Source organism: Eriocheir sinensis, chromosome 25, assembly GCF_024679095.1.
Source record: "Eriocheir sinensis breed Jianghai 21 chromosome 25, ASM2467909v1, whole genome shotgun sequence".
Taxonomy (NCBI): domain Eukaryota; kingdom Metazoa; phylum Arthropoda; class Malacostraca; order Decapoda; family Varunidae; genus Eriocheir; species Eriocheir sinensis.
The window spans coordinates 1,086,121-1,112,764 of NC_066533.1; the positions used below are offsets into that span (position 1 = coordinate 1,086,121).

Here is a 26,644-nt window from a genome sequence, read left to right on the forward strand (position 1 = left end):
TTGAAAATATACAACGATACTTGTGATCGAAAGTAAACGTACACGGCGACATCACTTCATATCGCGACTGTACAGTTTCCCGAAATTTATATATTTTTGGTGTAATCTTTACTGCTTGAATTGACAAATGTCCTTGAGTAAAGCATTGAAAATGGCGGCTGGGCTGGTGTTGTGATAAATATATCCTCATACATACAGATTCTGATATCATAATATGCATATTATTCCCACCACCACTCGTAGGTTATGACAGACAACTAGGCAAGACACAATTCACACGGTTCTGGTGACATGCAGCTGTTTGTTGTATGGGTATAGTTGTGTGGTTTTCAAACAATGCAAATGGTGGCCGGACTGGTGTTGCGAGAAATATCTCCTCGTACATGATTATGTACAGCTTCTGAGATCATAATTAGCATATTATTCTCACAGTTACTCGTAGGTTATGACAGACAACTACGCAAGACACAATTCACGCGGTTCTGGTGACACGCGGCATGCAGCTGTTTGTTGTATGGGTGTGGTTGTGTGGTTTGTAAACAATGGAAATGGTGGCCAGGCTGGTATTGCGCGAAATAACTCCTCGTACAAGACTCATGATGTACAGTTTCTGATATCATATTTATCCCATTATTCTCACTAATATTAATAATTAATAATGAACACATGGATAAATTTTTCCAATATGATTTTTTTATGTAGCTTGTACTGCTCCTTAGTCATACAATCGTAAGCCACCTGTGACATCAAGATCAAGATCATACAAATGGCGCCCGATGGAAAAATGGGATAACAGCAAGACATGGGCGATCCTCCACCGATTTAATTTTTGTATAGTGGTTATTAGATAGCCCTGTATTCTATGGTAACATATTATAAGACAGCTATGGACTATGAAGGATCATTAACAATAATAAAATTAAGTTAGCAGTTGTTATTGGATAAGACGAAAAACAGACCCTTTAAAACACTCCAAAGAAGAAAAAAATCATAAAAAACTTGAATATTCGGCGCATAACGCGCACGGCTAAACTTTCAGGCATTTTTTGTGTGAAAAAGGTGCGCGCTATACGCTGGAAAATACGGTATATATATATATATATATATATATATATATATATATATATATATATATATATATATATATATATATATATAGATATATATATATATATATATATATATATATATATACAGAGAGAAAAAGAGAGAGATTCTTCTCAGTACTAAACTTTTATTGAATTTGTATTAGTAATGGTGTTGCCGGCCTGTGATGGTCCCGTGCAGGTCCGGGCCCTTTATGTGCTGGTGTAGTGTGAATCGGCCTTAAAGTGGATGGAGGATTTTCTGAAGAACAGGATGATGAGAACAACTATTAGCCCTCTCGTGCACGATGACGTGTTTTGCATCATCAAAGGTAAAAGGTCCTGGCGCACGATGACGCGATACGCGTCATAAAAGTTAAAAAATTTATTAAAAATTAAGTTTTCGGTGGCAGTGCATCAAATTTGGAGTGTCATTTATTGGGATAAGTTTCTTAATGGTAACATATGGCAACCTTTCTAAGGAGCGTAAATGAGGAGCGTGGAGCGATTTTTAGTTGTTAGCCTACTCTGACGGGAGAATAAAAAATACAGTTTTCTTGGTGTAACTCAGGAACTAATAGGCGTATGAAGATTTTTAGGATACCATAAGAATCCTCACTAAATTCTGCTTCGAAACATATATTCAGCTAAAAAAGTTGGACCACAAAAATTTGAGATAGCAAGTGGGGAAGAGTTGGTACTTAGGATTTATTGTCTACAATACTCTATACGGAGACTTGAAACGAGTTTCTATTTTCTCTCTATATTTTTTTCTCTATTTTTATTTGCGCATGTTCTAGTATAAGTCTTTATGAAGCCATTGATACCAAATTTATTGGGGTACGATATATCTGTGATGGTAAAATACGTACTGGAATATAGAGTTTCGCGGCAGCAAAAAAAGGCTGGTCAGGCCTGAGAGATGCATGGTGAGTGGAAGAGAAACTTACTGGAAACTTACTGTGCACGAGAGGGTTAGAGACAGGAAATCAAGTTGGAAAAATGTCATGAGTGGAGTTCCGCAAGGATCTGTGTTGGCCCCAATTATGTTTGCAATATATTTTAATGATATGATAGAAGGAGTGGATAGCTATATGAGTCTGTTTGCTGATGATGCTAAGATAATGAGAAGAGTGGAAAAAGAGAACTGCTTGCTGCTCCAGAGAGACATGTGTCATGCCCCGGGAGTTTATTTTCTCTTTTTCTATTTTCCTACACGTCCTCTGCGTGTATCGAAACACACGAGAAATTAATCAAGACAAGGTGAGGGTATTCGCCGGCTGCCTGGGATTGAACCCACGACCAACGTGACAGGAGAGCCACTCCTTACCGAGTCGGCTAAAGAGGTACCCCACTGGCTAAGTGGGTTATGGGAGGCTCGTTCATCAGGCATAGTCGCCGCACTATACGACTTTCCCCTCTATGTAGATTAATTTCTGTGTGTTGAGACCTTTAGACTGTGACCCATTTTGGTGCACTATTTCACAATGTCCCCGTAGAGACATACAGGTAACTTTCGATTTATGCCAGTATTGCATCCTTGAAGAGGTCGCGTAAATCAAAAACAATGTAAATCAAACAAGAGGTAAGTTGCTGTCGAAATATAAATACCGTATTTTTCAACATATAGCGCACACCTTTTCCACATAAAAAATGCCTGAAAGTTTAGCCCTGCGTGTTATATGCCGAATGTACAAATTTTTAATGATTTTTTTCTTCTTTGGGGAGTTTTTAAGGGTCTATTTTTCGTCTTATCCAACAACAACGGCAAACTTACCTTTATTATTGTTTATAATCCTTCATAGTCCGTAGCTGTCTTATAATATGTTACCATAGAATACAGGGAGATCAAATAACTACTATACAAAAATGAATTGGTGGAGGATCGCCCATGCCTTGCTGTTATCCCGTTTTTCTGTCGGGCGCCATTTGTATGAACTTGATCTTGATGTCACAGGTGGCTTAAGATTGTATGACTAAGGAGCAGTATAAGCTACATAAAAAATCATATTGTAAAAAAATATCCAAGTGTTCATTATTAATTATTAATATTAGTGAGAATAATGGGGTAAATATGATATCAGAAACTGTACATCATGAGTCTTGTACAAGGAGTTATTTCGTGCAATACCAGCCCGGCCGCCATTTGCATTGTTTACAAACCACACAACCACACCCATACAACAAACAGCTGCATGCCGCATGTCACCAGAACCGTGTGAATTGTCTTGCCTAGTTCTCTGTCATAACCTACGAGTAATGGTGGGAATAATATGCTTATTCACTTCATTCAATGGAGAGAGAATATCCATATCACCGAGATATCCACTCAGGTACTCAGTTTCAGCCTCACTCGTGTGAGGAAGAAATAAGGGACACCATGAGCGGCTGGCAAGTATTGGTACCGGTACCGAGCAGTCTAGTACCGGTACCGTACCGTATAGCTGGTACCATTAGTACCGGTACCTGCCCACCCCTATTGTTGAGTAGCGTGGCAGCATGGGTACTGTATTGTTGTTCAAGTGGCGGGCGGGAAGAACTGAGCTCAGCTGTGTGGCCGCGGCTGCGTGTGAATCCAGTTGTGTGAGACATCTGGTGGCCACTCCATAAAATATCGCGTATAAGTGAAAAAAACATGTAAATTAAACATTTAATTGGATTTTGGACCCCGCGTTATTTCAAAAACGCGTAAACCAAACTCGCGTAAATCGAGTTACCTGTACCTCCAACACTTCCATTTTCTATTACCCTTGGAGCATGGGCCATCCTACCTGTTACCCCTTCGGGGAAACTCAACAGAACTGCAGGAGAGAATGCCCACCGCTATGCCACCACTGTCATGCCCCGGGAGTTTACTTTCTCTTTTTCTATTTTCCTACACGTCCTCTGCGTGTATCAAAACAACACACGAGAAATTAATCAAGACAAGATGAGGGTATTCGCCGGCTGCCTGGGATTGAACCCGCGACCAATGTGACGGGAGAGCCACTCCTTACCGAGTCAGCCAAAGAGGTACCCCACTGGCTAAGTGGGTTATGGGAGGCTCGTTCATCAGGCATAGTCGCTGCACTACACATGGACACAGTGTGGGAGTGGAGCAGGAAGTGGGAAATGGAATTTAATGGCAAAAAGTGCAGTGTTACTGAATTTGGAAAGAGTGGAATGAGAGTAGAGGGACATTATAAGTTGGGTAAGGATAAGTTAGACAAGAAGAAAGAAGAAAAAGATGATCACAGAAAACTTGTCTCCAGAAAGACATGTGAATAAAATATCAGCTGAGACATACAACCTGCTGAGGAACATCAAAGGAGCGTTCACATACCTTGATGAGGACATGGTAAGGAAATTAATTGTGACCTTGATACGCCCTAGACTAGAATATGCATCAGTGGCTTGGTCGCCAACACTTAAGAAACACGTTAGAAAACTGGAGAGGATACAGAGCAGCAATAAAAATGGCACCTAGTCTGAGCAACCTGCCTTATGAAGAAAGATTGCTGAGGCTGAACCTCCCTACATTGAAAATTAGAAGAGAAAGAGGAGATTTAATAGCGGTGTATAGGGTGATGAATGGTCTAGAGAAATTGGATAGAAATGACCTTTTGATAAGAGAAGAAACTTAAAAAGGAAATGGGAAAACTGTTGAGAAAAGGAATTTGTAGAAGAGACATCAAAAAGAACAGCTTCCCACATAGATGTGTCGGGGTCTGGAATGGGCTGGAGAGGGAAGTGGTACAGGTTAAATCATTAAGCCCATTTAAGGCTAAATTAGAAGGAAGTAGCTGGAAAGATGGGACAGCACGAGCATAGCTCCGTTTCTGTAAATCAACACTAGGTAAATACAGCTAGGTAAACACACACACACACACACACACACACAAGACCCACCTCCAGACCTTCAGGAGGACGGCCTTTCAACCTTTTACTTCGTCAAATCTGTGTGTATTGCCAGTGAATCAGTGGGATATTTTCCATGATCTTACATCTGTGTCCTTCCCTTCCCTAACCTCCACAAATCTATTTCTTCATCACAACTAATAAAAGGAAATACAATTCACCAGACACGCGTCATCTACGCATTATGCAAATTTCTTTGTATATTTATGCATGCATCTCAAAATTATTAATTAATTTACGTTTCTTTATGTGCACCATTTAATTTTGCATACTATTTTTATATATAATACATAATGATTATGTTGAGTTCATGGCTTAAAACTTGTTATGTTCAGCAGCGACATTTCAAATTTGGTGCGCGCAGGGCACTGTTTTTGCCTGGCCGTAGTGAAAGGGTTAACAGCATGAGAACAAGTGAGATTGAACCAAGGCTTTAGATATTCTGTATCATCTCCAGCAAACTTTCCCCCCTTCCAAAATACTAAATATATACACAGGTCTCCTTTTGTAAGAAATATGCATCTCATGTGAGGGGGTTCTACCAACACTGCTTCTAATGCCTTTATTACAAAAAACACTAACCTTTAAGGTGGCACCAACCCAGAAAGTATAGCAGGTGTCTGGGGGCTTGTTGGGTCTTCCCTGCAAGCCGCCTCCACTCTGTCTCCTCACAAGCCACCGCACCAATCGTTCACGCTGCCATACACCATCAAATGAGACACTCAGAGCACAGGGATTTAGACTAAAATTGTACAATTGTGTTTTGCATGACTTACTAATTGCCATCGTACTGTATATACTGTATCAAAACTAAAACAATACATGTGTCTCACCTGGGCAGTGGAGAGAGAGGAATCAAGTTTACCGAGGAGATGCAGGGTTGCAATGGCACAATAGTTGCTGCCCCCGTGTGCTTCTAAGTGGGTGCCTTGGCCCATGGCACCTTCATAACTCTGAAACAAAGTGAAGCACCAAATTCTGTCAATGATATAGACCAGTTACAGAAAAGACGTGGTCAAATCATTATCTGTGCTTTCTTTTCCACAAGGGAAGCAGAGAGGTGGGCGGAGAATCAAGTAAGCATATGAATGGTGGCCCACTTGCATATTAAAATCTGTACAATGCAAGCTGTCAGTGGCATCCTGCAAAGGGGTAAAATAGCAAAGACTATATTGTAGTAGTGGCATGGAGTCTGGAGAAGCATAGGGATGATAGATGTGATATCTTAAGCAACATGCATACAAGCCAATGGAATAATGAATGATAGCCACAGAAGAGTTGAGTAAGTTTTAAATATTGTGGGAAATAAATTTGATAACTTTGGAAGATAGAAGAGTAAGAGATCTAACTACCATATTTAAATAAATAAATGGTCTTGGAGACAGAGAAGATCAGCTATTAACAAAAGAGCAAGAAGCAAGACAAGTAAGAGGACACAAAACTGAAAAAAGGGAGATGCTTAAATAATGTCAAGTGATTCAGTTTTCTGCATTGAGTGGTAGATACATGGACTGGATTAAGGGAGGATATTGTTATGGCAAAGAGTGTCAAACAGTTTAAGGAAAGACTGAACAATTATAGAAATGGAGACAGGACCACACGTGTATAGTACAAGTAGGTACACACACACACACACACACACACACACACACACACATGGACACTAATAAAAATGGCATTCAATAAAGATCCACATAGAAGATTGCTGTGGTAACTAGAACATAGAGGATGATAAGGGGAAAATGACAGAATGGACGAAAAATTGAACAGAGAAATGAAAACCATGTTAAAAGATGAAAAATCAGAGTGGAGAAAGGTCACAAGTGGAGTTCCACAGGGATCAGTGTTAGCACCAATGATGTTTTTAATATATATAAATAATATGCTGGAAAAAGTAAAGATTTAAATGAGCATGTTTGCTGATGATGCCAAACTCCTTAGAAAAATAAGAAATGATGATGATTGTGATAAGCTGCAGGAAGATTTAAATAAGATACATGGAGTACAAAATGGGAAATGGAGTTTAACAAAATGTCACACAATGAAAATAGGAAAAAGTAAAAATAAATTGTTTTCTTTTCTTTTCTTTTTTTACTAGGAAGCAGCTCAAGGGCAACAACAACAAAAAAAGTGCAGAAAAAAAGCCCATTAATTGCTGCTCTTAAAAATGACAGAAGTAAAGAGAGGTCATTTTTGGGTGGAGAGGTGTCTTGATACTCTCCTCTTGAAAGAGGTCAAGTCATAAGCAGGGGAAAATACAGATGAATGAAGGCTGTTCCAGAGTTTACCAGTGAAGGGGATGAAAGAAAGGAGATGCTGGTTAACTCTTACATAAGGAGTGTATAGGATGTGTGCATGTGGAGTGTATAGGATGGGAGGGACAATCATCGACACAGTGAATGAAGAAAAAGACTTATGAATCATAATACGAGATACACTAACACCTGAGAACCACATAAATAAGATATTTGGAGAAACATATAGTCTGCTTCAAAATATTAGAGTGGCATTTTACTACTTGGATGGAGACATTATGAAGAAAATAATAACATTGATTAGACCAAGGTTAGAGTATGCAGAAGTTGTTTGGTCACTCCACAAGAAAAAGGACATAAGGAAACTTGAAAGGATTCAAAGGACTGCAACTATAAGAGGGTACCATAACTATCAAGTCTGTCATATGAGGCTAAGTTGGGGGAAGAAAGAAGAGAAAGAGATTTGATAACATTGTACAGGAACACAAGTGGAATGGATGTGTTGGGTAGAAATGATTTAACCGAGATGGAAGGGAGGAGGCAACAAAAAGGACATAGAAGGAAATTGAGGAAGGGAACTTGTTTAAAAGACATAAAGAAGTAGTTTTCCATACAGGAGTGTGGATACATGGAATGGACTAAACAAAGGCATCGTTGAAGTGGGCAATGTCCATATAATAAAGGAAAAGTTTGACAAGTATAGATTGGGAGACAGGATTGACTGAGTTTGAGCTCAGGCCCTGTAAACAGTAGAACCTTGTTTATCCAACATTCAAAACAACGGCCCCCTCAAAGCAACGGCACAGATCTGGGGTCCGAATTTACATTTTTTTTTTTTTTTCATGCTGCCTGTAGCGCCTACAGGCTTTCTTGAGGGGTCTTATGGATGGCCTCAGCCTGTCAGTGGTGTAGGCTAATTTTATTTATAGTGGCTGCCATGATGATGACTCTTGCTGGGCCCATGCTGCCCCCTGGTTGACTGAAGATTCGGTGTGGTGGACAGATCGGTCGGAATTTTAGCTCATTCGTACACACATAATACCTTACACAAATGGTATTTTCTACAATCAAAAACTTCCAGTATGAGAGTGCTTCCACATCTTCTTCAGATGAGGAAACCTCAAACTCACTGTCTATCGCCATAGCCGTGGCTGTGGCTAGGAATGGGCCACCGCGACATTGTTTACACTTGGTCTTGATCTTGATCTTGATGTCACAGGTGGCTTGGGATTCTTCCCCAGCTTGGGTAGTGTTGCCAATGCTACAAACGCACTCACGCAATGTTGCCAGTGTCTGCAGCAGTCTCTGTAGCAAAAATAAACCCGCTACATCAACTGTAACAGTGTTTAGCAAGCCCGACGTGCCAGTATTTCCTGCAACCATAGACACTGATGCGTATACGCGTTGCCAGTACTGTACAGGTTAACCATTTCCTTGCGCGCGGGACGGGACGTGACTATCCCCTCAGGCGCAGTCAGGCAGCCCAATGGGGGGTCTCTTTTAACCTCTGTATCTCAAAACTATTCATCACAGCTAAAAAACAAAAACACCATTGGAAAGAGGAGGTCCAGATCTATAGGAGTCGGTTATGTATGCCTCTCTTGCGAATGTACATGCACGTTCAGGGAGTGTTGAATGTTAACACTTACGTCGGTGCGTGCGGGATGATCAGCCATATTGAGGGAACTGCGGACATCTCTCCTTCAGATTCTGGCAAGGAAGTATTGCCAACTGCAATATTTACAACTATTTGGTCAAAGAATCAGTCAGGTGATAGGTGAAACTATGCAAAAATGCCGCTATATTGGGCAAGGACATCCACCAGTTACTCGTCCGTAGATTTGCCGTGTTGGGCTGATATGATTTTCCACCAAATTTAGTGAAGAACCCACTCAATTGGCAATCCTGTGTTGTGGGAATTAGTGTTGTAACACTTTCATACGCGAGAGATTTGAGTGCGGGTGGAGCTCGCAGCGAGCGTTTAGCACCACAAGCAAATACGCCTAACGCTCGCTGTGAGCGTTTAGCAATGAAAGGGTTAAATATGGGAAAAACTTTAATTTATGCAAAATTTACTTTACACGAACTCACCAGGAACACAATACTTGTGTAAATTGAGAGGTACATGTACTCAATATTGACAATTACCTGAGTGAGTATTGCACACGTCTGTGAATGGACTGTTTCCCTGGAGTGTAGGGGTTTCTGATCCTCAGACTTTTGTGGTTCCTGGTCAGGTGCTTCCACAATTAGTCCAGAAAATTGCGGGTTGAGTGTAGTTTAAAATTCATGATTTGGCACTACATTCTGCTTTCTGCCAAATATCACATCATAATATTTCAACTCCAAAAGTAACCAAGAAAAATATAGACTAATGAGTAGAAATTACAAATAACAGAGAACTTCTTCAGTGCCTTTTATATCACAACAACACACAGATGCAACCAATGGGTGATGAAAGTAAGAAAGGTAGGAATTTACCATGCTGTTGAGGATGTACTTGACTGCAGCATTGATATTTATGGCTGAGAAGTCTTGCAGGATGTAGCAGATGGCGGCGGCACAATACATGAACCTCATATCATTCTCGCTGCCACCTCGCGTTGAGAAGAAACTAAAATCAAGGATGTGGATGTCAAGCTGAGAGGCATCAAAAAGATGATAGTGCCTTCCCAAAATCAGCTCATTATTTACTGGATAAATGTCACTTTATAGAATAAAAAATTAAATAAATAAATAAAAAAAGAAAAAAAATCACCTCACTCTTAGACAAAATTAATAAAACAAAACAGGGCATTGCATAAATGACTATTCTCTAGTGACTGCTTTTCCTCCATTTCGATTGAACTTATCACATCCTAGTTAATAGATGTTTGTTCATGGCCTAAGCCTTTCATCCAGGGCACATGTAAGTTGGATTTGGGCACAAACCTTCCGTCTGGGCATTGTAAGGCAGCCACATGTGCCATCACTGCTGGGCGGTCCACCAGGCTGAGGTCATCCCCCATGATCACCAAGGAGGCCAGGGCTGTGTAGGTCATGGTGATGTGGCCACAGTCAAGCCAAGACATGGCATCTGATGAACCCTTTTCCCGGCAGGCTGCCAGAGATGAGCCACCTCTGAACCCAGCACAGGCTTGTAGGTCTGAGGGGAACACAAAGATGATGGCAGTGGAAAATGTTGTGTATTTTTATGTGGCCATCAGTGTGATATAAACTAATGCCATGGTAAAGTGGAAGGCTAATATTAGAGTGAGGTCAGACATCAAATTAAAATAATAAATGCATTTATTCTGGAAGTATCTGGTAAGGTTGTTACTTTGTTTAGTGTTGAGATTACTATGGAAAATAGAGTGCAGACCAAATTACACCAATTATTTTCATGTATATTCACATTATGTTAATGGACAGTATTGGCTATACAGGCAGCGCCACGTATGGTCACTTGGTAAACTGTCAAAGCAATACTTTCCATAGAATTCAAGTTATGCACTAGAGTGCATCTGAGGCCTTGGTGCCGCCACCGCTCCGAGCCAACAACTGCACAAACTTTACTTCTACCCGATTTCCTGACACTACTATTTGACATGGAGAAAAGCTGAAATCGGGTAGGAGCGAAGTGTGTGCAATAATCGGCTTGAGCGATGGCAGCGCCATGGCCGTGTATCTCAGAGACAGCCTCAAATGCACTCTAGTCTATAACTTGAACTCTATGGAAAGTACAGCTTTGAGTTAAGTGGCCACATGTGGCGCTGCCTGTACAGCCAATACGGTCCATTTGAAAGTGTGTATCATCTATCTACCTACTTATCTATTTATCTACATCTCCAATATCCTAGTTACTCATGAGAACTTCCACCAGTAGCTGATCACAGAAAAATAAATCTACAAATTCCCTTTTTCTAGCAATTGATAAAAGGTTTCAATTTTGTTTTGTTTTGTGCCTATGGCGCTGGTAGGCTTTCTTGGTGGGGCCTAATGGTCACCCTCAGCCTATTGTGACACAGGTAAGTGTTTATAATGGTGCCATCTTGCTTGGTTCATGCTGCCCCTCGGAGCTCATCAATGACCCTCTCTTTTAGAGAAAGAATCTAGTCTAGACTGACAGGTGGTCTTCTGGACAGCATGTGGGTAGTCTTAGGCCACTCGGCGGTGGCTGAAAAATCCCAGCTTGTGGCACCGGGTGGGTTTCGAACCTGCGTCGTCTTGGACGCGGCGCCGTCAAGCTAATCACACAGCCACCACCTCTCCAAACTTCTCAAAGTTTTCTGCACTCCAAACTAACCCAAGAACAAGAAACAACAGTCAATCAATTAATGCGAGGTGATGTAGTGCAAACCTCTGTAGGAGTTATTTCTTAAACAGTCATCCACCACTGGAACAACATTCCCACAGAAGTAGTTAGTGTTAAAACAATAAACTCCTTTAGGAATTGAATTGATCGTCACTTAGATGCATCAAACATGAGCTGAACGTAACTGTGTGTACGTGCATAAGTGCTTTAATCTTTTCCCCATGACATACTTTCCTCCAGCACTGTTCTCATACACTCTCCTCACAAAGTCATACTCATTCACAATTATCTCATCTTAACCATCTCAGAGTATTAAGCTTCACCCATGCAACCACTGAACAATCCAACTGCCTTGCTATGAAACATGAACTAAAACATAAATATATTCTATTTACTTTCTCCATCCAATTTCGACACAAATGCCCCTTCTCAACAGCTCTTTTCAATTGTATGCATTTGTGGTTGATGTTTAATAGTCCATGTCCATGTCTGATGTATACGACAGCTAACCTCATCAATCCTGTGGCATATCCATATATCATACTATAATTAGTCTACCATAAAAGAAAACAGGCTTGTAGCTGTTTCTGTGGTTTGTCATCTTCAGAAAATTGTTGTGAATAACTTTACTACTTATTAATTTATGCCGAGGCCTGTTATAGGGAGGGGAGGGAAGTGTTGTGTGGATGTAGTTATGATGCAGTGCTGAGGGAAGATAAGACACTCTCACTCTCTCTCTCTCTCTCTCTCTCTATCTAGATAGAGATGCATGAATTGATATGAGAGAGAGAGAGAGAGAGAGAGAGAGAGAGAGAGAGAGAGAGAGAGAGAGAGAGAGAGAGAGAGAGAGAGAGAGAGAGAGAGAGAGAGAGAGAGAGAGACAGAGAGAGAGAGAGAGAGAGAAAAGAGGGAGGGGAAAGAAAGGAAGAGAAAAGAGGGAGGGGAAAGGGAGGGAGAGAAAAGAGGGAGGGGAAAGGGAAGGAGAGAAAAGAGGGAGGGGAAAGGGAGGAAGAGAAAAGAGGGAAGGAGAGAAAAGAGGGAGGGAGAGAAAAGAGGGAGGGGAAAGGGAAGGAGAGAAAAGAGGGAGGGGAAATGGAGGAAGAGAAAAGAGGGAGGGAAAGGGGAGGAGAGAAAAGAGGGAGGGAAATGGAGGGAAGGGAAAAGAGGAAGAGAGAAAGAGGGAGGAGAGAAGAGGGACGGAGAGAAAAGTGGGAGGGGAAAGGGAGGGAGAGAAAAGAGGGAGGGGAAATGGAGGAAGAGAAAAGAGGGAGGGGAAAGGGAGGGAGAGAAAAGAGGGAGGGGAAATGGAGGGAGAGAAAAGAGGGAGGGGAAATGGAGGAAGAGAAAAGGAGGGGAAAGGAGGAGAAAAAGAGGGAGGGGAAAGGAGGAGAGAAAGAGGGAGGGAAAGGGAGAGAAAAGAGGGAGGGGAAAGGGAGGGAGAAAAGAGGGAGGGGAAAGGGAGGAAGAGAAAAGAGCGAGGGAGAGAAAAAAGGTAGGAAGAGAAAAGAGGGAGTGGAAAGGGAGGAAGAGAAAAGAGGGAGGGGAAAGGGAGGAAGAGAGGGGAAAGGGAGGAAGAGAGAAAGAGGGAGAGAAAAGAGGAGGAAAGGAGGGAGAGAAAAGAGGGAGGGGAAATGGAGGAAGAGAAAAGAGGGAGGGGAAAGGGAGGGAGAGAAAAGAGGGAGGGGAAAAGGAGGAAGAGAACAGAGGGAGGGGAAAGGGAGGGAGAGAAAAGAAAGAGGGGAAAGGGAGGGAGAGAAAAGAGGGAGCGGAAAGGGAGGAAGAGAAAAGAGGGAGAGAAAAGAGGTAGGGGAAAGGAGAGAGAAAGAGGAGGGAAAAGGAGAGAAAAGAGGGAGGGGAAAGGGAGGAGATAAAAGAGGAGGGGAAAGGAGGGAGAAAAGAGGGAGGGGAAAGGGAAGGAGAGAAAAGAGGGAGGGAAAGGAGGAAGAGAGAAAGAGGGAGGGGAAAGGAGGGAGAAAAGAGGAGGGGAAGGAGGAGAAAAGAGGGAGGGGAAAGGAGCAAGAGAAAAGAGGGGGAAAGGAAGGAGAGAAAAGAGGAGGGGAAAGGAGGAAGAGAAAAGAGGGAGGGGAAAAGGGAGGAAGAGAAAAGAGGAGGGAAAGGAGGAAGAGAAAAGAGGGAGGGAAAGGAGGAAGAGAAAAGAGGAGGGGAAAGGAGGAGAGAAAGAGAGGGAAAGGGAGGAGAAAAGAGGGAGGGGAAAGGAGGGAGAGAAAGAGGGAGGGGAAAGGAAGGAGAGAAAAGAGGGAGAAAAGGAAGAGAAAAGAGAGAGGGAAAGGAGGAAGAAGAGAAAGAGGAGGAAGGAGAGAAAAGAGGAGGGGAAAGGGAAGGAGAGAAAAGAGGGAGGGGAAAGGGAGGAAGAGAAAAGAGGGAGGGGAAAGGGAGGAAGAGAAAGAGGAGGGGAAAGGAGAGAGAAAAGAGGGAGGGGAAAGGGAGGAGAAAGAGGGGAAAGGAGAGAGAAAGAGGGATGGGAAAGGGAGGGAGAGAAAAGAGGGAGGGGAAAGGGAGGGAGAGAAAAGAGGGAGGGGAAAGGGAGGGAGAGAAAAGAGGGAGGGGAAAGGGAGGAGAGAAAGAGGAGGGAAAGGAGGGAGAAAAGAGGGAGGGAAAGGAGGGAGAAAGAGGGAGGGGAAAGGGAGGGAGAAAAGAGGGAGGGGAAAGGGAGGGAGAAAAAAGAGGGAGGGGAAAGGGAGGAAGAGAAAAGTGAGGGAGAGATAAAAGGGAGGGGAAAGGGAGGGAGAGAAAAGAGGGAGGGGAAAGGGAGGGAGAGAAAAGAGGGAGGGGAAAGGGAGGGAGAGAAAAGAGGGAGGGGAAAGGGAGGGAGAGAAAAGAGGGAGGGGAAAGGGAGGAAGAGAAAAGAGGGAGGGAGAGGAAAGAGGGAGGGGAAAGGGAGGGAGAACAGAGGGAGGGGAAAAGGAGGAGGAGAAAAGAGGGAGGGAGAGGGAGGGGGGAAAGGGAGCAAGAGAAAAGAGGGATGGGAAAGGGAGGGTGAGAAAAGAGGGAGGGGAAAGGGAGGAAGAGAAAAGAGGAAGGGGAAAGGGAGGGAGACAAAAGAGGTAGGGGAAAGGGAGAGAGAGACAAGAGGGAGGGGAAAGGGAGGAGAGAAAAAGAGGGAAGGAGGAGAAAAGAGGGAGGAGGGAAAGGAGGAGAGAAAAGAGGGAGGAAAGAGAAAAGAGGGAGGGAAAGGAGGAGAGAAAAGAGGAGGGGAAAGGAGGAAGAGAAAAGAGGGAGGGGAAAGGGAGGGAGAAAAAAGGGAGGGGAAAGGGAGATAAAAGAGAGGAAGGAGGAGAGAAAAGAGGAGGGGAAAGGAGGGAGAGGAAAGGGAGGGAGAGAAAAGAGGGAGGGAAAGGAGGAGAGAAAAGAGGGAGGGGAAAGGGAGGAAGAGAAAAGAGGGAGGGGAAAGGGACGGAAAGGAGGAGAGAAAGAGGGAGGAGAGAAAAGGAGGGAAAAGAGGAGGGGAAAAGGAGGAGAGAAAAGAGGAGGAGAAAAGAGGGAGGGAGAAAAGGAGGGAGAGAAAAGAGGGAGGGAAAGGAAGGAGAAAGAGAGAAAGAGGGAGGGAAAGGAGGAGAGAAAAGAGGGAGGGAAAGGGAGGAGAGAAAAGAGGGAGGGAAAGGAGAGGAGAGAAAGAGGAGGGAGAAAAGGGAGGGAAAGAGAAAGAGGAGGGGAAAGGAGGGAAAAGAGGGAGGGGAAAGGAGGAGAAAAGAGGAGGGGAAAGGAGGGAGAAAAGAGGGAGGGAAAGGAGGAGAGAAAAGGAAGGGAGGAAGAGGAAAGGAAGGGAGAGAAAAGAGGGAGGGGAAAGGGAGGGAGAGAAAAGAGGGAGGGGAAAGGGAGGAAGAGAAAAGAGGGACGGGAAAGGGAGGGAGAGAAAAGAGGGAGGGGAAAGGGAGGGAGAGAAAAGAGGGAGGGGAAAGGGAGGGAGAGTAAAGTGGGAGGGCAAAGTGAGGGAGAGAAAAGAGGGAGGGGAAAGGGAGGCAGAGAAAAGAGGAGGGGAAAGGGGAGAGAAAGAGGGAGGGAAAGGGAGGAAGAAAGAGGGAGGGAAAGGGAGAGAAAAGAGGGAGGGGAAAGGAGGAGAGAGAAAGAGGGAGGGGAAAGGGAGAGAAAGAGGGAGGGAAGGGAGGAAGAGAAAGAGGGAGGGGAAAGGGAGGAAGAGAAAGAGGGAGGGAAAGGAGGGAGAAAAGAGGGAAGGGAAAGGTAGGAGAAAAGAGGGAGGGGAAAGGGAGCAAGAGAAAAGAGGGAGGGGAAAGGGAAGGAGAGAAAAGAGGGAGGGGAAAGGGAGGAAGAGAAAAGAGGGAGGGGAAAGGGAGATAAAAGAGGGAGGGGAAAGGGAGGAAGAGAAAAGAGGGAGGGGAAAGGGAAGGAGAGAAAAGAGGGAGGGGAAAGGGAGGAAGAGAAAAGAGGGAGGGAGAAAAGAGGGAGGGGAAAGGGTGGGAGAGAAAAGAGGGAGGAAGAGAAAAGATGGAGGGGAAAGGGAGGGAGAGAAAAGAGGGAGGGGAAAGGAAGGGAGAGAAAAGAGGGAAGAGAAAGGGAAGAAAAGAGAGAGGGGAAAGGGAGGGAGAGAAAAGAGGGAGGGGAAAGGGAGGGAGAGAAAAGAGGGAGGGGAAAGGGAGGAAGAGAAAAGAGGGAGGGGAAAGGGAGGAAGAGAAAAGAGGGAGGGGAAAGGGAGGGAGACAAAAGAGGGAGGGGAAAGGGAGGAAGAGAAAAGAGGGAGGGAGAGAAAAGGAGGGGAAAGGGAGGAAGAGAAAAGAGGGAGGGAAAGGAGGAGAGAAAGAGGGAGGGGAAAGGAGGGAGAGAAAAGAGGAGGGGAAAGGAGGAGAAAAGGGAGGAGGGAGAAAAGGGAGGGGAAAGGGAGAAAAGAGGGAGGGAAAGGAGGAGAGAAAGAGGGAGGGGAAAGGGAGGAAGAGAAAAGAGGGAGGGAGAGAAAAGAGGAGGGAAAGGAGGAGAGAAAGAGGGAGGGAAAGGGAGGAGAGAAAAAGAGGAGGAAGAGAAAAGAGGGATGGGAAAGGGAGGGAGAGAAAAGAGGGAGGGGAAAGGGAGGGAGAGAAAAGAGGGAGGGGAAAGGGAGGGAGAGAAAAGAGGGAAGGGAAAGGGAGGGAGAGAAAAGAGGGATGGGAAGGGTGGGAGAGAAAAGAGGAAGAGAAAAGAGGGAGGGGAAAGGGAGGGAGAGAAAAGAGGGAGGGGAAAGGGAGGGAGAGAAAAGAGGGAGGGGAAAGGGAGGGAGAGAAAAGAGGGAGGGGAAAGGGAGGGAGAGAAAAGAGGGAGGGAAAGGAGGAGAAAAGAGGAAGGGAAAGGAGAGAGAAAAGAGGGAGGGAGAAAAGAGGAGGGGAAAGGAGGGGGAGAAAAGAGGGAGGGGAAAGGGAGGGAGAGAAAAGAGGGAGGGGAAAGGGAGGAAGAGAAAAGAGGGAAGGGAAAGGGAGGGAGAGAAAAGAGGGAAGGGAAAGGGAAGGAGAGAAAAGAGGGAGGGGAAAGGGAGGGAGAGAAAAGAGGGAGGGGAAAGGGAGGGAGAGAAAAGAGGGAGGGGAAAGGGAGGGAGAGAAAAGAGGGAGGGGAAAGGGAGGGAGAAAAGAGGGAGGGGAAAGGAGGAGAGAGAAAGAGGAGGGGAAAGGAGGGAGAGAAAGAGGGAGGGGAAAGGGAGGAGAGAAAAGAGGGAGGGAAAGGGAGGAGAGAAAGAGGGAGGGGAAAGGAGGGAGAAAAGAGGAGGGGAAAGGAGGAAGAGAAAAGAGGGAGGGGAAAGGGAGGGAGAGAAAAGAGGGAGGGGAAAGGGAGGAAGAGAAAAGAGGAAGGGGAAAGGGAGGGAGAAAGAGGGAGGGGAAAGGAGGGAGAGAAAAGAGGAGAGAAAAGAGGGAAGGGAAAGGGAGGAGAGAAAGAGGGAGGGGAAAGGGAGGAAGAGAAAAGAGGGAAGGGAAAGGGAGGGAGAGAAAAGAGGGAGGGGAAAGGGAGGCAGAGAAAAGAGAAGAGAAAAGAGGAGGGAAAGGAGGAGAGAAAGAGGAGGGGAAGGGAGGAGAGAAAGAGGGAGGGAAAGGAGGAGAGAAAAGAGGGAAAGGAAAGGGAGGAGAGAATGAGGGAGGGGAAAGGGAGGAAGAGAAAAGAGGGAGGGGAAAGGGAGGGAGAGAAAAGAGGGAGGGGAAAGGGAGGGAGAGAAAAGAGGGATGGGAAAGGGAGGAAGAGGAAAGAGGAGGGAAAGGGGAAGAGAAAAGAGGGAGGGGAAAGGAGAAAGAGGAAGGCCAGGGAAAGTGGATACACAAGATGCAACCAGAGGGGAGGTGACGCATTTAGAACAAAATAAATGTTGTGTTTGCTATATGACTCACTGGTGGGCAAACTGTATTTTATATTATTATTATTCATATTATTATTTATATCATTGCATTCCCTTTTACATATTTCAGAGTATAAAATATGGATAGACGGATGTTCTACGGTCACTCAGCATCATCTGCAGAGAATGACAATGACCCCGATGATGATGCAAGTTTGGATGATTCATCTGATTCAACCTACAGGACAGAAATGATATCAGTAATGAAGGCAGCAAGGTGGCTTCAAAGACAGCAAAAAAGGTGTCCACTTTCTGTCAGGTGTTTGAGGGAAATCCATACATGTATGTCTCATGTTTTGCCACCAAGCATGCTTGAAATGGAACTAGCATTGTATAGCTTATAAATTATTTACCTACGGATTATGTATTATGAAAAAATAAAATATGTTTGATCTGAAAGTCACATAGGCAGCTAAGTTCATATGAGCAAGGAAGAGCCTAGTTAGTTCAATATTCAAATTTGGTTTCTTTGTATTTTATGGTATAATATTGTTCAAATACTTAATTCAGGAAATATTACAAAGAATGCTGATTTAATTGTCAAACATATCTAATTCACCAATATGAATTATAATGAATAATATTGAACTTTTACTTTACATTGATAAATAAATGGTCCTGAAATTTGGGTCAAATTTATGTAACTTGAATTGTGAATAAAATAATAAAATTTATGAAACTGTTTACTTTCACAACTTAAGAATGTGCTTGTTGTACTAACATAAAATAAATAAAATAATAAAATTTATGAAACTGTTTACTTTCACAACTTGAGAATGTGTTTGTTGTACTAACATTTGAGTATTATACAAATTTCATTCATATTATTTAAAACAATAATGTATATGAAAATCATGCTATGACCCAACGGTGGGTCATATCGCAGGAATGGATAGTATACCACGACCCTCCGGTGGGTCATATCGCACTGAACGTGTTAAATGACACTCCCATAAGCAGGTCTGGGTGCGAGAGCGTTTTTTCCCTGCGCGGTTAAGAAATCAATGAAGTTCAATGAGGCCCTTCACACGCTGGCCACGCGGCTAAATTCCCGCACGGCAGTGATTTACTGACCGCGTGCACTGCCAACCCGCACGGTGCCAGGTGGTTTAGAATACTCTAAAAGTCTATGGACCCCTTCAGACGGGAGTTTTTTCCCCGAGCGGCAGTCGTGGTTAATATGTGCCAGAGGTTTATTTTGTTCACAAGTTCTTCAAATGTAGATGACATGTGAACATAATTGAGAAACTTTTCTTCATCAGCTTTCAGGTCAGAATATAATGTGTAGTATGCTCCTTGAAGGAGCCTAGAACTGTTTACTGGGTGGGTTCACCATTTACGTAGTCTCTTCTATTTTAACATCCTGTTCATTATATACACATAGATCACTCTCTTCTTTACGTCCTCCATCTTGAACAAACACCGACAAACTGACAAGTATTCTGTGCACTGCTGCAGACGAACCGCGCAGAAAAAAAACACTTGTGTGAAGACATGCCTCTTAAGACACCCACCCGCGCGGCCATACTACCGGGCGGGAAAAAAACACTTGTGTGAAGGCGGCCTTAGGGGTCTTAGTGAGCTCTGATCTCCGTCCAAGGGAATAATGCATTCAAGCTAGAAATCGAGCAAACAGGGTACTGGGATTTATTTCAAGGAGCGTAAGCAACAGAAGCGCCGAAGTCTTCCTTAAGCTATATTTAGCATTAATTAGACTTCATCTTGATTATGCGGTTCAGTTCTGGTCACCTTACTACAGAATGGATATCAAAATGTTAGAATCGGTGTAGAGGAGGATGACTAAGATGACTCAAGGGTTAAAAACTTGCCATACAAGGAAAGACTCAGACAGTTAAACTTGCATTCTCTAGAAAGGCGAAGGGTGTGAGGAGACATGATCGAGGTTTATAAATGGATGAAGGGCTTTAATAAGGAAGATATTCATTTCTTGTGAGCCACTCACCAAATACGTTGTAACACACTCAAGAATTGGTGAAGTCGTTTCTGTTTGTCAGAAACATCTGCAATGGTTCCTAATGAGTCTAGTGTGTGTGTGTGTGTGTGTTGTTATTCGATCCATGTGTTTATGTGGTTGAGTCAAGATGGGTGGGTTGGCCGTGCACACGCAGTGGTGACAATGAGAACTACCATGGAGGAACCACAGATATGACACACCTACAACTGTTTCTTCCTTCCATTTAACTGCAGCAACAAGTCCACAACTTGGGTAATGGCAGCACAAGCCGCGACAGCCCTTACTTTAGCAGACGACGCCATGTTGATACAGGGCAAGTGCTTTGTTTACGTTGTGGATGTGGATATGGGCAACCGACCATGGCCGTGTGTGATGCACACCCGGAAAAGTTGGAGTTGCCAGTTGCCCTAGCTGGCGCCAAAGCAGTGGGAAGAAAAAAGCCCTGTGTGACACCAGCTTACGAATAACCATGAACTTGCTCCCGGTTGAGCGTACAGGCGTTGCCTGTAGCCCCAACAGTTGGACAAAAACGGCCATTGTGACACTGCCTTAAGACAGTGAAGCCGCTGATAGGGTGAGCGTCGGCAATGAAGTCATCGGACTCCCAGCGAATCATAAGCATGTTTTCAGAACTGTCAGCCAATTGTAAGGCAGCCGCCTTCAACTGTGGCTTCAAAACGACCCGCTCTCTCTCTCTCTCTTGCCATAGCCACAATGTTTGGAGGAAAACGCACGAAACTTGGGGTGATAATGTGCGAAAGTCGGGATGGTAAGAATTTTGGACTAGCTGCGAAACTCAAGGATCGCGAAACTTGGATAGCGTGAAACTCGAGAGGGTACTGTATATTATTTATCACAGCTATGTGTCAGTGATTTTTTTTTTTTTTTACAACAAAGGGGGCAGCTCAAGGGCACACAAAAAAAGAAAACAATAATAAAAAAAAAGCCCGCTACTCGCTGCTCCTAAAAAAGAAACAAAAGAGGTGGCCGAAAGGAAGATCAAATACGGGAGGAGAGATGTCCTGATACCCTCCTCTTGAAAGAGTTCAAGTCGCAGGCAGGAGGAAATACAGATGAAGGAAGATTGTTCTAGAGTTTACCAGCATGAGGGATGAAAGAGTGAAGATGCTGGTTAACTCTTGCATAAGGGGTTTGGACAGTATAGGGATGAGCATGAGTAGAAAGTCGAGTGCAGCGGGAGGGGGGGAGGCATGCAGTTAGCAAGTTCAGAAGAGCAGTAGCGTGGAAATATCGATAGAAGATAGAAAGAGAGGCAACATCGCGGTGGAATTTAAGAGGTAGAAGACTATCAGTATGACGAGGAGAGCTGATGAGACGAAGAGCCTTAGCCTCCACTCTGTTCAGAAGAGCTGTGTGAGTGGAGCCCCCCCACACATGAGATGCATACTCCATACGAGGGCAGACAAGGCCCCTGTATATGAACAGCAACTGTGCGGGGGAGAAGAACTGGCGGAGACGGTACAGAACGCCCAGCCGAGGATGTTTAGTGTTGAGGAAGGTGATAGCTGGGTGTTGTCAAAGAATAGGGGATAGTTGTTTGGAAGATTGTGTCGAGTGGATAGGTGGAGAAACTGTGTTTTTGAGGTGCTGAAGGACACCAGGTTCCTCTTGCCCCAATCGGAAATAATAGTAAGGTCTGAGGCTAAGCGTTCTGCAGCCTCCAGCCTTGAGTCATTAAGTTCCTGTAGGGTGGGTCTTCTATTAAAAGAAGTTGAGTAATGCAGAGTGGAATCATCGGCGTAGGAATGGATAGGACAGTTCGTTTTGGAAAGAAGATCATCAATGAACAACAGAAAAAGAGTGGGAGATAGGACAGAACCCTGTGGGACACCACTGTTAATAGATTTAGGGGAAGAATAGTGACCGTCTACCACGGCAGAAATAGAACGGTCAGAAAGGAAACTGGAGATAAAGGTACAGAGAGGATAGAAACCGTTGGAGGGTAGTTTGGAAAGCAAAGATTTGTGCCAGACCCTATCAAAAGCTTTTGATATGTCCAGCGCAATAGCAAAGGTTTCACTGAAACGGCTGAGAGAGGATGACCAAGAGTCAGTTAAGAAGGCTAGGAGATCACCAGTAGAACGCCCCTTGCGGAACCCATACTGGCGATCAGATAGAAGGTCAGAAGTGGAAAGGTGCTTTTGAATCTTCCGGTTAAGGATTGATTCAAAAGCTTTAGATAGACAAGAAAGTAAAGCTTTAGGACGGTAGTTTGAGGGATTGGAGCGGTCACCCTTCTTAAGCACAGGCTGTATGAAGGCATACTTCCAGCAAGAAGGAAAGGTAGATGTTGACAGGCAGAGGCGAAAGAGTTTGACCAGGCAGGGTGACAGCACGGAGGCACAGTTTTTAAGGACAATAGGAGGCACTCCATCAGGTCCATAAGCCTTCTGAGGATTGAGGCCAGAGAGGGCATAGAAAACATCATTTTGAAGAATCTTTATAACAGGCATAAAGGAGTAGGAGGAATATGCCCAGAATCGTCCAGAGTGGAGTTTTTAGAAAAAGTTTGAGAGAAGAGTTCGGCCTTAGAGATAGATGAGACGGCAGTGTTGCCATCAGGACTGAGGAGTGGAGGGAAAGATGAAGAAGTGAAGTTGGAGGAGATGTTTTTGGCTAGATGCCAGAAGTCATGGGAAGAGTTAGAGAAAGCAAGGTTTTGGCATTTTCTATTAATGAAAGAATTTTTGGTTAGTCGGAGAATAGATTTGGCATGATTTCGGGCAGAAATGTAAAGTTCATAATTAGCATTAGTTTGAAGGCTCTGGTACCTTTTGTGAGCTGCCTCTCTATCATTGACAGCACAAGAACAAGTGTGATTAAACCAAGGCTTTTTAGCGTGCGTGAGTAGCAGAGAAAGAACGAGGAATGTATGCCTCCATTCCAGAGACAATCACCTCTGTGATGCGCTGAGCACACACAGAGGGGTCTCTATCCTGGAAGCAATAATCATTCCACGGGAAATCGGAAAAGTACATCCTCAGGTCGTCCCACCGAGCTGAAGCAAAATGCCAGAAGCATCGCCTCTTCGGTGGGTCCAGAGGGTGTACAGGAGCGATAGGACAGGATGCAGAAATAAGATTGTGATCGGAGGAGGCCAACGGAGAGAACAGTTTGACAGAATAAGCAGAAGGGTTTGAGGTAAGGAAGAGGTCTAGAATGTTGGGCCGGTCTCCAAGACGGTCGGGAATGCATGTAGGGTGCTGGACCAACTGCTCTAGGTCGTTGAGGATAGCAGAGTTGTAGGCTTGTTCACCAGGATGGTCAGTGAGAGAGGATGAAAGCCAAAGTTGGTGGTGAACATTGAAATCTCCTAGGATGGAGATTTCAGCGAAGGGAGAGTGGGTAAAGATGTGCTCCACTTTAGAATTCAAATAGTCAAAGAATTTTACATAGTTGGTAGAGTTAGGTGAGAGATAAACAGCACAGATGTATTTAGTAATAGAATAACAATGAAGTCTTAGCCAGATGGTAGAAAATTCAGAAGAGTCAAGGTCGTGGGCACAAGAGCAAGTGATGTCGTTGCGCACGTAGGCGCAACATCCAGCTTTGGATTCAAATTTAGGATAGAGATAGTAGGAGGGAACAGAGTAGAGATTGCTGTCAGTAGCCTCAGAAACCTGTGTTTCGGTAAGGAAGAGAAGGTGAGGTTTCGAGGAGGAGAGATGATGTTCCACAGAATGAAAATTAGAGCGAAGACCGTGAATGTTGCAGAAATTGAGAAGAAAGAGGTTCGAGGAGTTATCAAGACACCTCTCGGGTCGGTAGCCAGAAGGGGAGTCCTCCCTGGGGGAATTTGTGGTCCCCCCCCAGGCGGGGACTCCGAGGCTTGATGTAGGTGCGCCATTTTGAAATTTTAGTTTTGGGAAAAGGTGTATATGTTGTGTGAATGTAGTGTGGTGTGGATAAAGAGAGGATCTGTCTTTAGAGAGCATGCTGAACTACTCTCCGGTGTTGGTGAGACAATAGGGAAACGGTTAGTGAGGACATGGAATGGTCTTTGGAGGGCTTCAGCTCCCTTCTCACCTCCCATATATACCTCACCGGGAGTGGCTTGAGCCCGTTCGGTAGGTGTCTTCATACCTACTCCTGCCATTACTTTTATTCTGTATAAAATAACATGTAAAATGATTTTTATTTTAATATTTTTAGGGGATATGGGACGCATTAATGGAACTCACATTAATTTAAATGTGGAAATTCGTTTTGGTTTATGAGTCTTGGTTTGCGAGTAAAATTCCGGAATGAATAACACTCGTAAAGATAGGTATGACTGTATATACAATTAGTCCTGAAGTTATGATGGGGATCAGGACCGGTAGGCCGATTGTAAGTAGAGTTGGTCGTTAAGCTAAAAATTACATTGAAAATAAAGTAAAATATTATTCAAATGTTCCACCGCAGATATAGCAGCGTTGCCACATCTCCTACCCTCCCCCAGGAGCCCAGTTTTGTCCTCATGTACTCACCTGACCTCAGCATTTCCATCAGATGACCTTTAGCCATGCAACATTATGCAATGTTACACAATTGAGCTACCAAGTTTTGCCAAGATGGCGGTGCTGACCAAACACCCCGCCAAGTCACCAGATTATTGGTATGAACTTTCTTTATCTCATTGTGTTGTTTGTTTTTATAGTAGCTTGATAATTCCAAGAAAAATTTGGCATGGAATAAAAAGTGGTATAAACAATTATAACCCCATCTTTGACTTCAACTCGTATTATTTCATTCACTTTTCATCAATTTGAGCTGTTTTTGTAACACAGTTGTAATCTACAATCATTCTCCTGTCCAATGATGAAGAAACTAAAGAAGTATTATGTGACATGAGTGAGCTACAGAGCATAAAAGTAAAACTTGTAGTGTGGAGAGGTCTGTTTCTTATGATGTGTGGGAGAAGGCTGCCTCAGGCCGCTGTCCAGTCAGCAGCGAGTTTACAACAGCAGCCTAGGATCTAGCTGCAAGCTACAAACAGATAGAGTATAGGCGATAATTCGAGCTAAGAACATCCACAAATTCAAAGCATAGTTGGACAAAAGCAGTTATGGAGACTTAGCTCAAATCCTATACGTTTACTACAACCAAGTAAATATGCACACAACCATTAAAGCCATGCCTATCCTCTCCCATCCATTCTCTTTCAGAGAATGATACTGCACACCTATTCTTCCCTCTTTCATTCTCAATTCCTGCATATACCATTCCTCTTTTCAATTTCTACCACAACCTGCTGCCATGAACTTCTATATTTTCATACTCCACACCCTTTCAGGTATGTTTCACAAATAATGAAAATGTCAACCTTTCCTCTTTCCAAAGATTCCATTACAGGTAACTCTCGATTTACGCGAGTATTGTGTCCTTGAAGACGTCACGTAAATCAAAAACAATGTAAATCAAACAAGAGGTAGGTTTCTATCAAAAAATAAATATTCATTCAGTGGAGAGAGAGAGAGAGAGAGAATATCCATATCACCGAGATATCCACTCAGGCACTCAATCTCAGCCTCACTCGTGTGAGGAAGAAATGAGAGACACCATGAGCGACTGGCTAGTATTGGTACCGGTACCGAGCAGTCTGGTACCGGTATGGTACATAGCTGGTACCATTAGTACCGGTACTGGTACCGGTACCTGCGCACCCCTATTGTTGAGTAGCGTGGCAGCGTGGGTACTGTATTGTTGTTCAAGTGGTGCGCGGGAAGAACTGAACTCAGCTGTGTGGCCGCGGCGCCGTGTGAGTCCAGTTGCGTGAGACATCTAGTGGCCACTCCATAAAATATCACGTATAAGTGAAAAAAACGTGTATATTAAACATTTATTTGGATTTTGGACCCCGTGTTATTTCAAAAAATGCATAAACCAAACTCGCATAAATCGAGTTACCTGTATTTCTCTCCTCTCCCATTCCTCATTCATTACATTTACATTCACATAAGCAACCCTGGGGTGTTGTTTCTTCCTTTTCCTCCTCCTCCCTTTTCCAAGGAAAAACAAAGATTCCTTCCACCCATTGCCATTTGGTCCAAGCCCCAATAACCATTGGCAGGTTATCCCTGGAGGGACATAGGCAGTGGTGGGCACTGCTAACCGAAAAGTTAGCTTTGCTAACTGGTAATCCACTGACTAAAAAGTTAGCTTCACTTACACTAAACCACTAAACTGATAAAAAATTAGTGGAAGCTAACACTAACCGCTATCTTTTTTATATGGATTTAGCTTTGGTTTAGTATTTTGGCTCTGAAACCCTGTCTGTCTGATGATGGTCTCCTTGGGTTGGCACATGACACACCGGAAGTACAAGACATTGGCATTCGTCATATCTCTTGATTGAAGGACAAAGTACTTCTCCAAGAGGGGCCACAGTTTCTGGAATTTCTGGGATGCCTAGCCATCAGCTTGAGTGTCCTCTGCCTCACCCACAGCTGCTGCCAGCTCCTCAAGGGGGGCGACTACGGGGTATTTTTTGATGAATATATTTAGAATCGGACAAGTACATGTTTTTCGCTCAGTGTGGCCGGGAAAACCTAAATTGCCATGTGGTGAGGTTTGTTTTCGTAAAATTAAAACCCCTCCCCCCTGGGGGGACTTTTGCTTCCGCGTACGTCAACACATGCGGTATCATTCGTATATATGCAAAAATTGCATTAGAACATTATATTTCTCTGTAAATTTTGTCATCTGTCATCCTCTCTTTTTCGTGCGGAGAGGCAGGGGAGGAAGAGAGGCGCCACTGTGCCAGTGCCAAGCGAGACACAGACGGGGAGAGCACGTCGTACTTTTCTCTCC

At 44.1% G+C, this 26,644-nt stretch overlaps 1 protein-coding gene across 2 annotated transcripts in view; it reads right to left on the minus strand.

Moving 5' to 3' along the window:
• The window catches only part of LOC127003207 (geranylgeranyl transferase type-1 subunit beta-like), a 59,271-nt gene that overhangs the window by 10,788 nt on the left and 21,839 nt on the right, over positions 1-26,644 (minus strand). For both annotated transcript variants that reach the window (XM_050869581.1, XM_050869582.1), the window contains exons 3-6: positions 10,169-10,382; positions 9,719-9,851; positions 5,816-5,935; positions 5,565-5,678 (exon numbers count right to left, since the gene is read on the minus strand). In XM_050869581.1, coding sequence (XP_050725538.1) covers positions 5,565-5,678; positions 5,816-5,935; positions 9,719-9,851; positions 10,169-10,382 — 581 coding nt within the window. The remainder of the gene's footprint in view (positions 1-5,564; positions 5,679-5,815; positions 5,936-9,718; positions 9,852-10,168; positions 10,383-26,644) is intronic.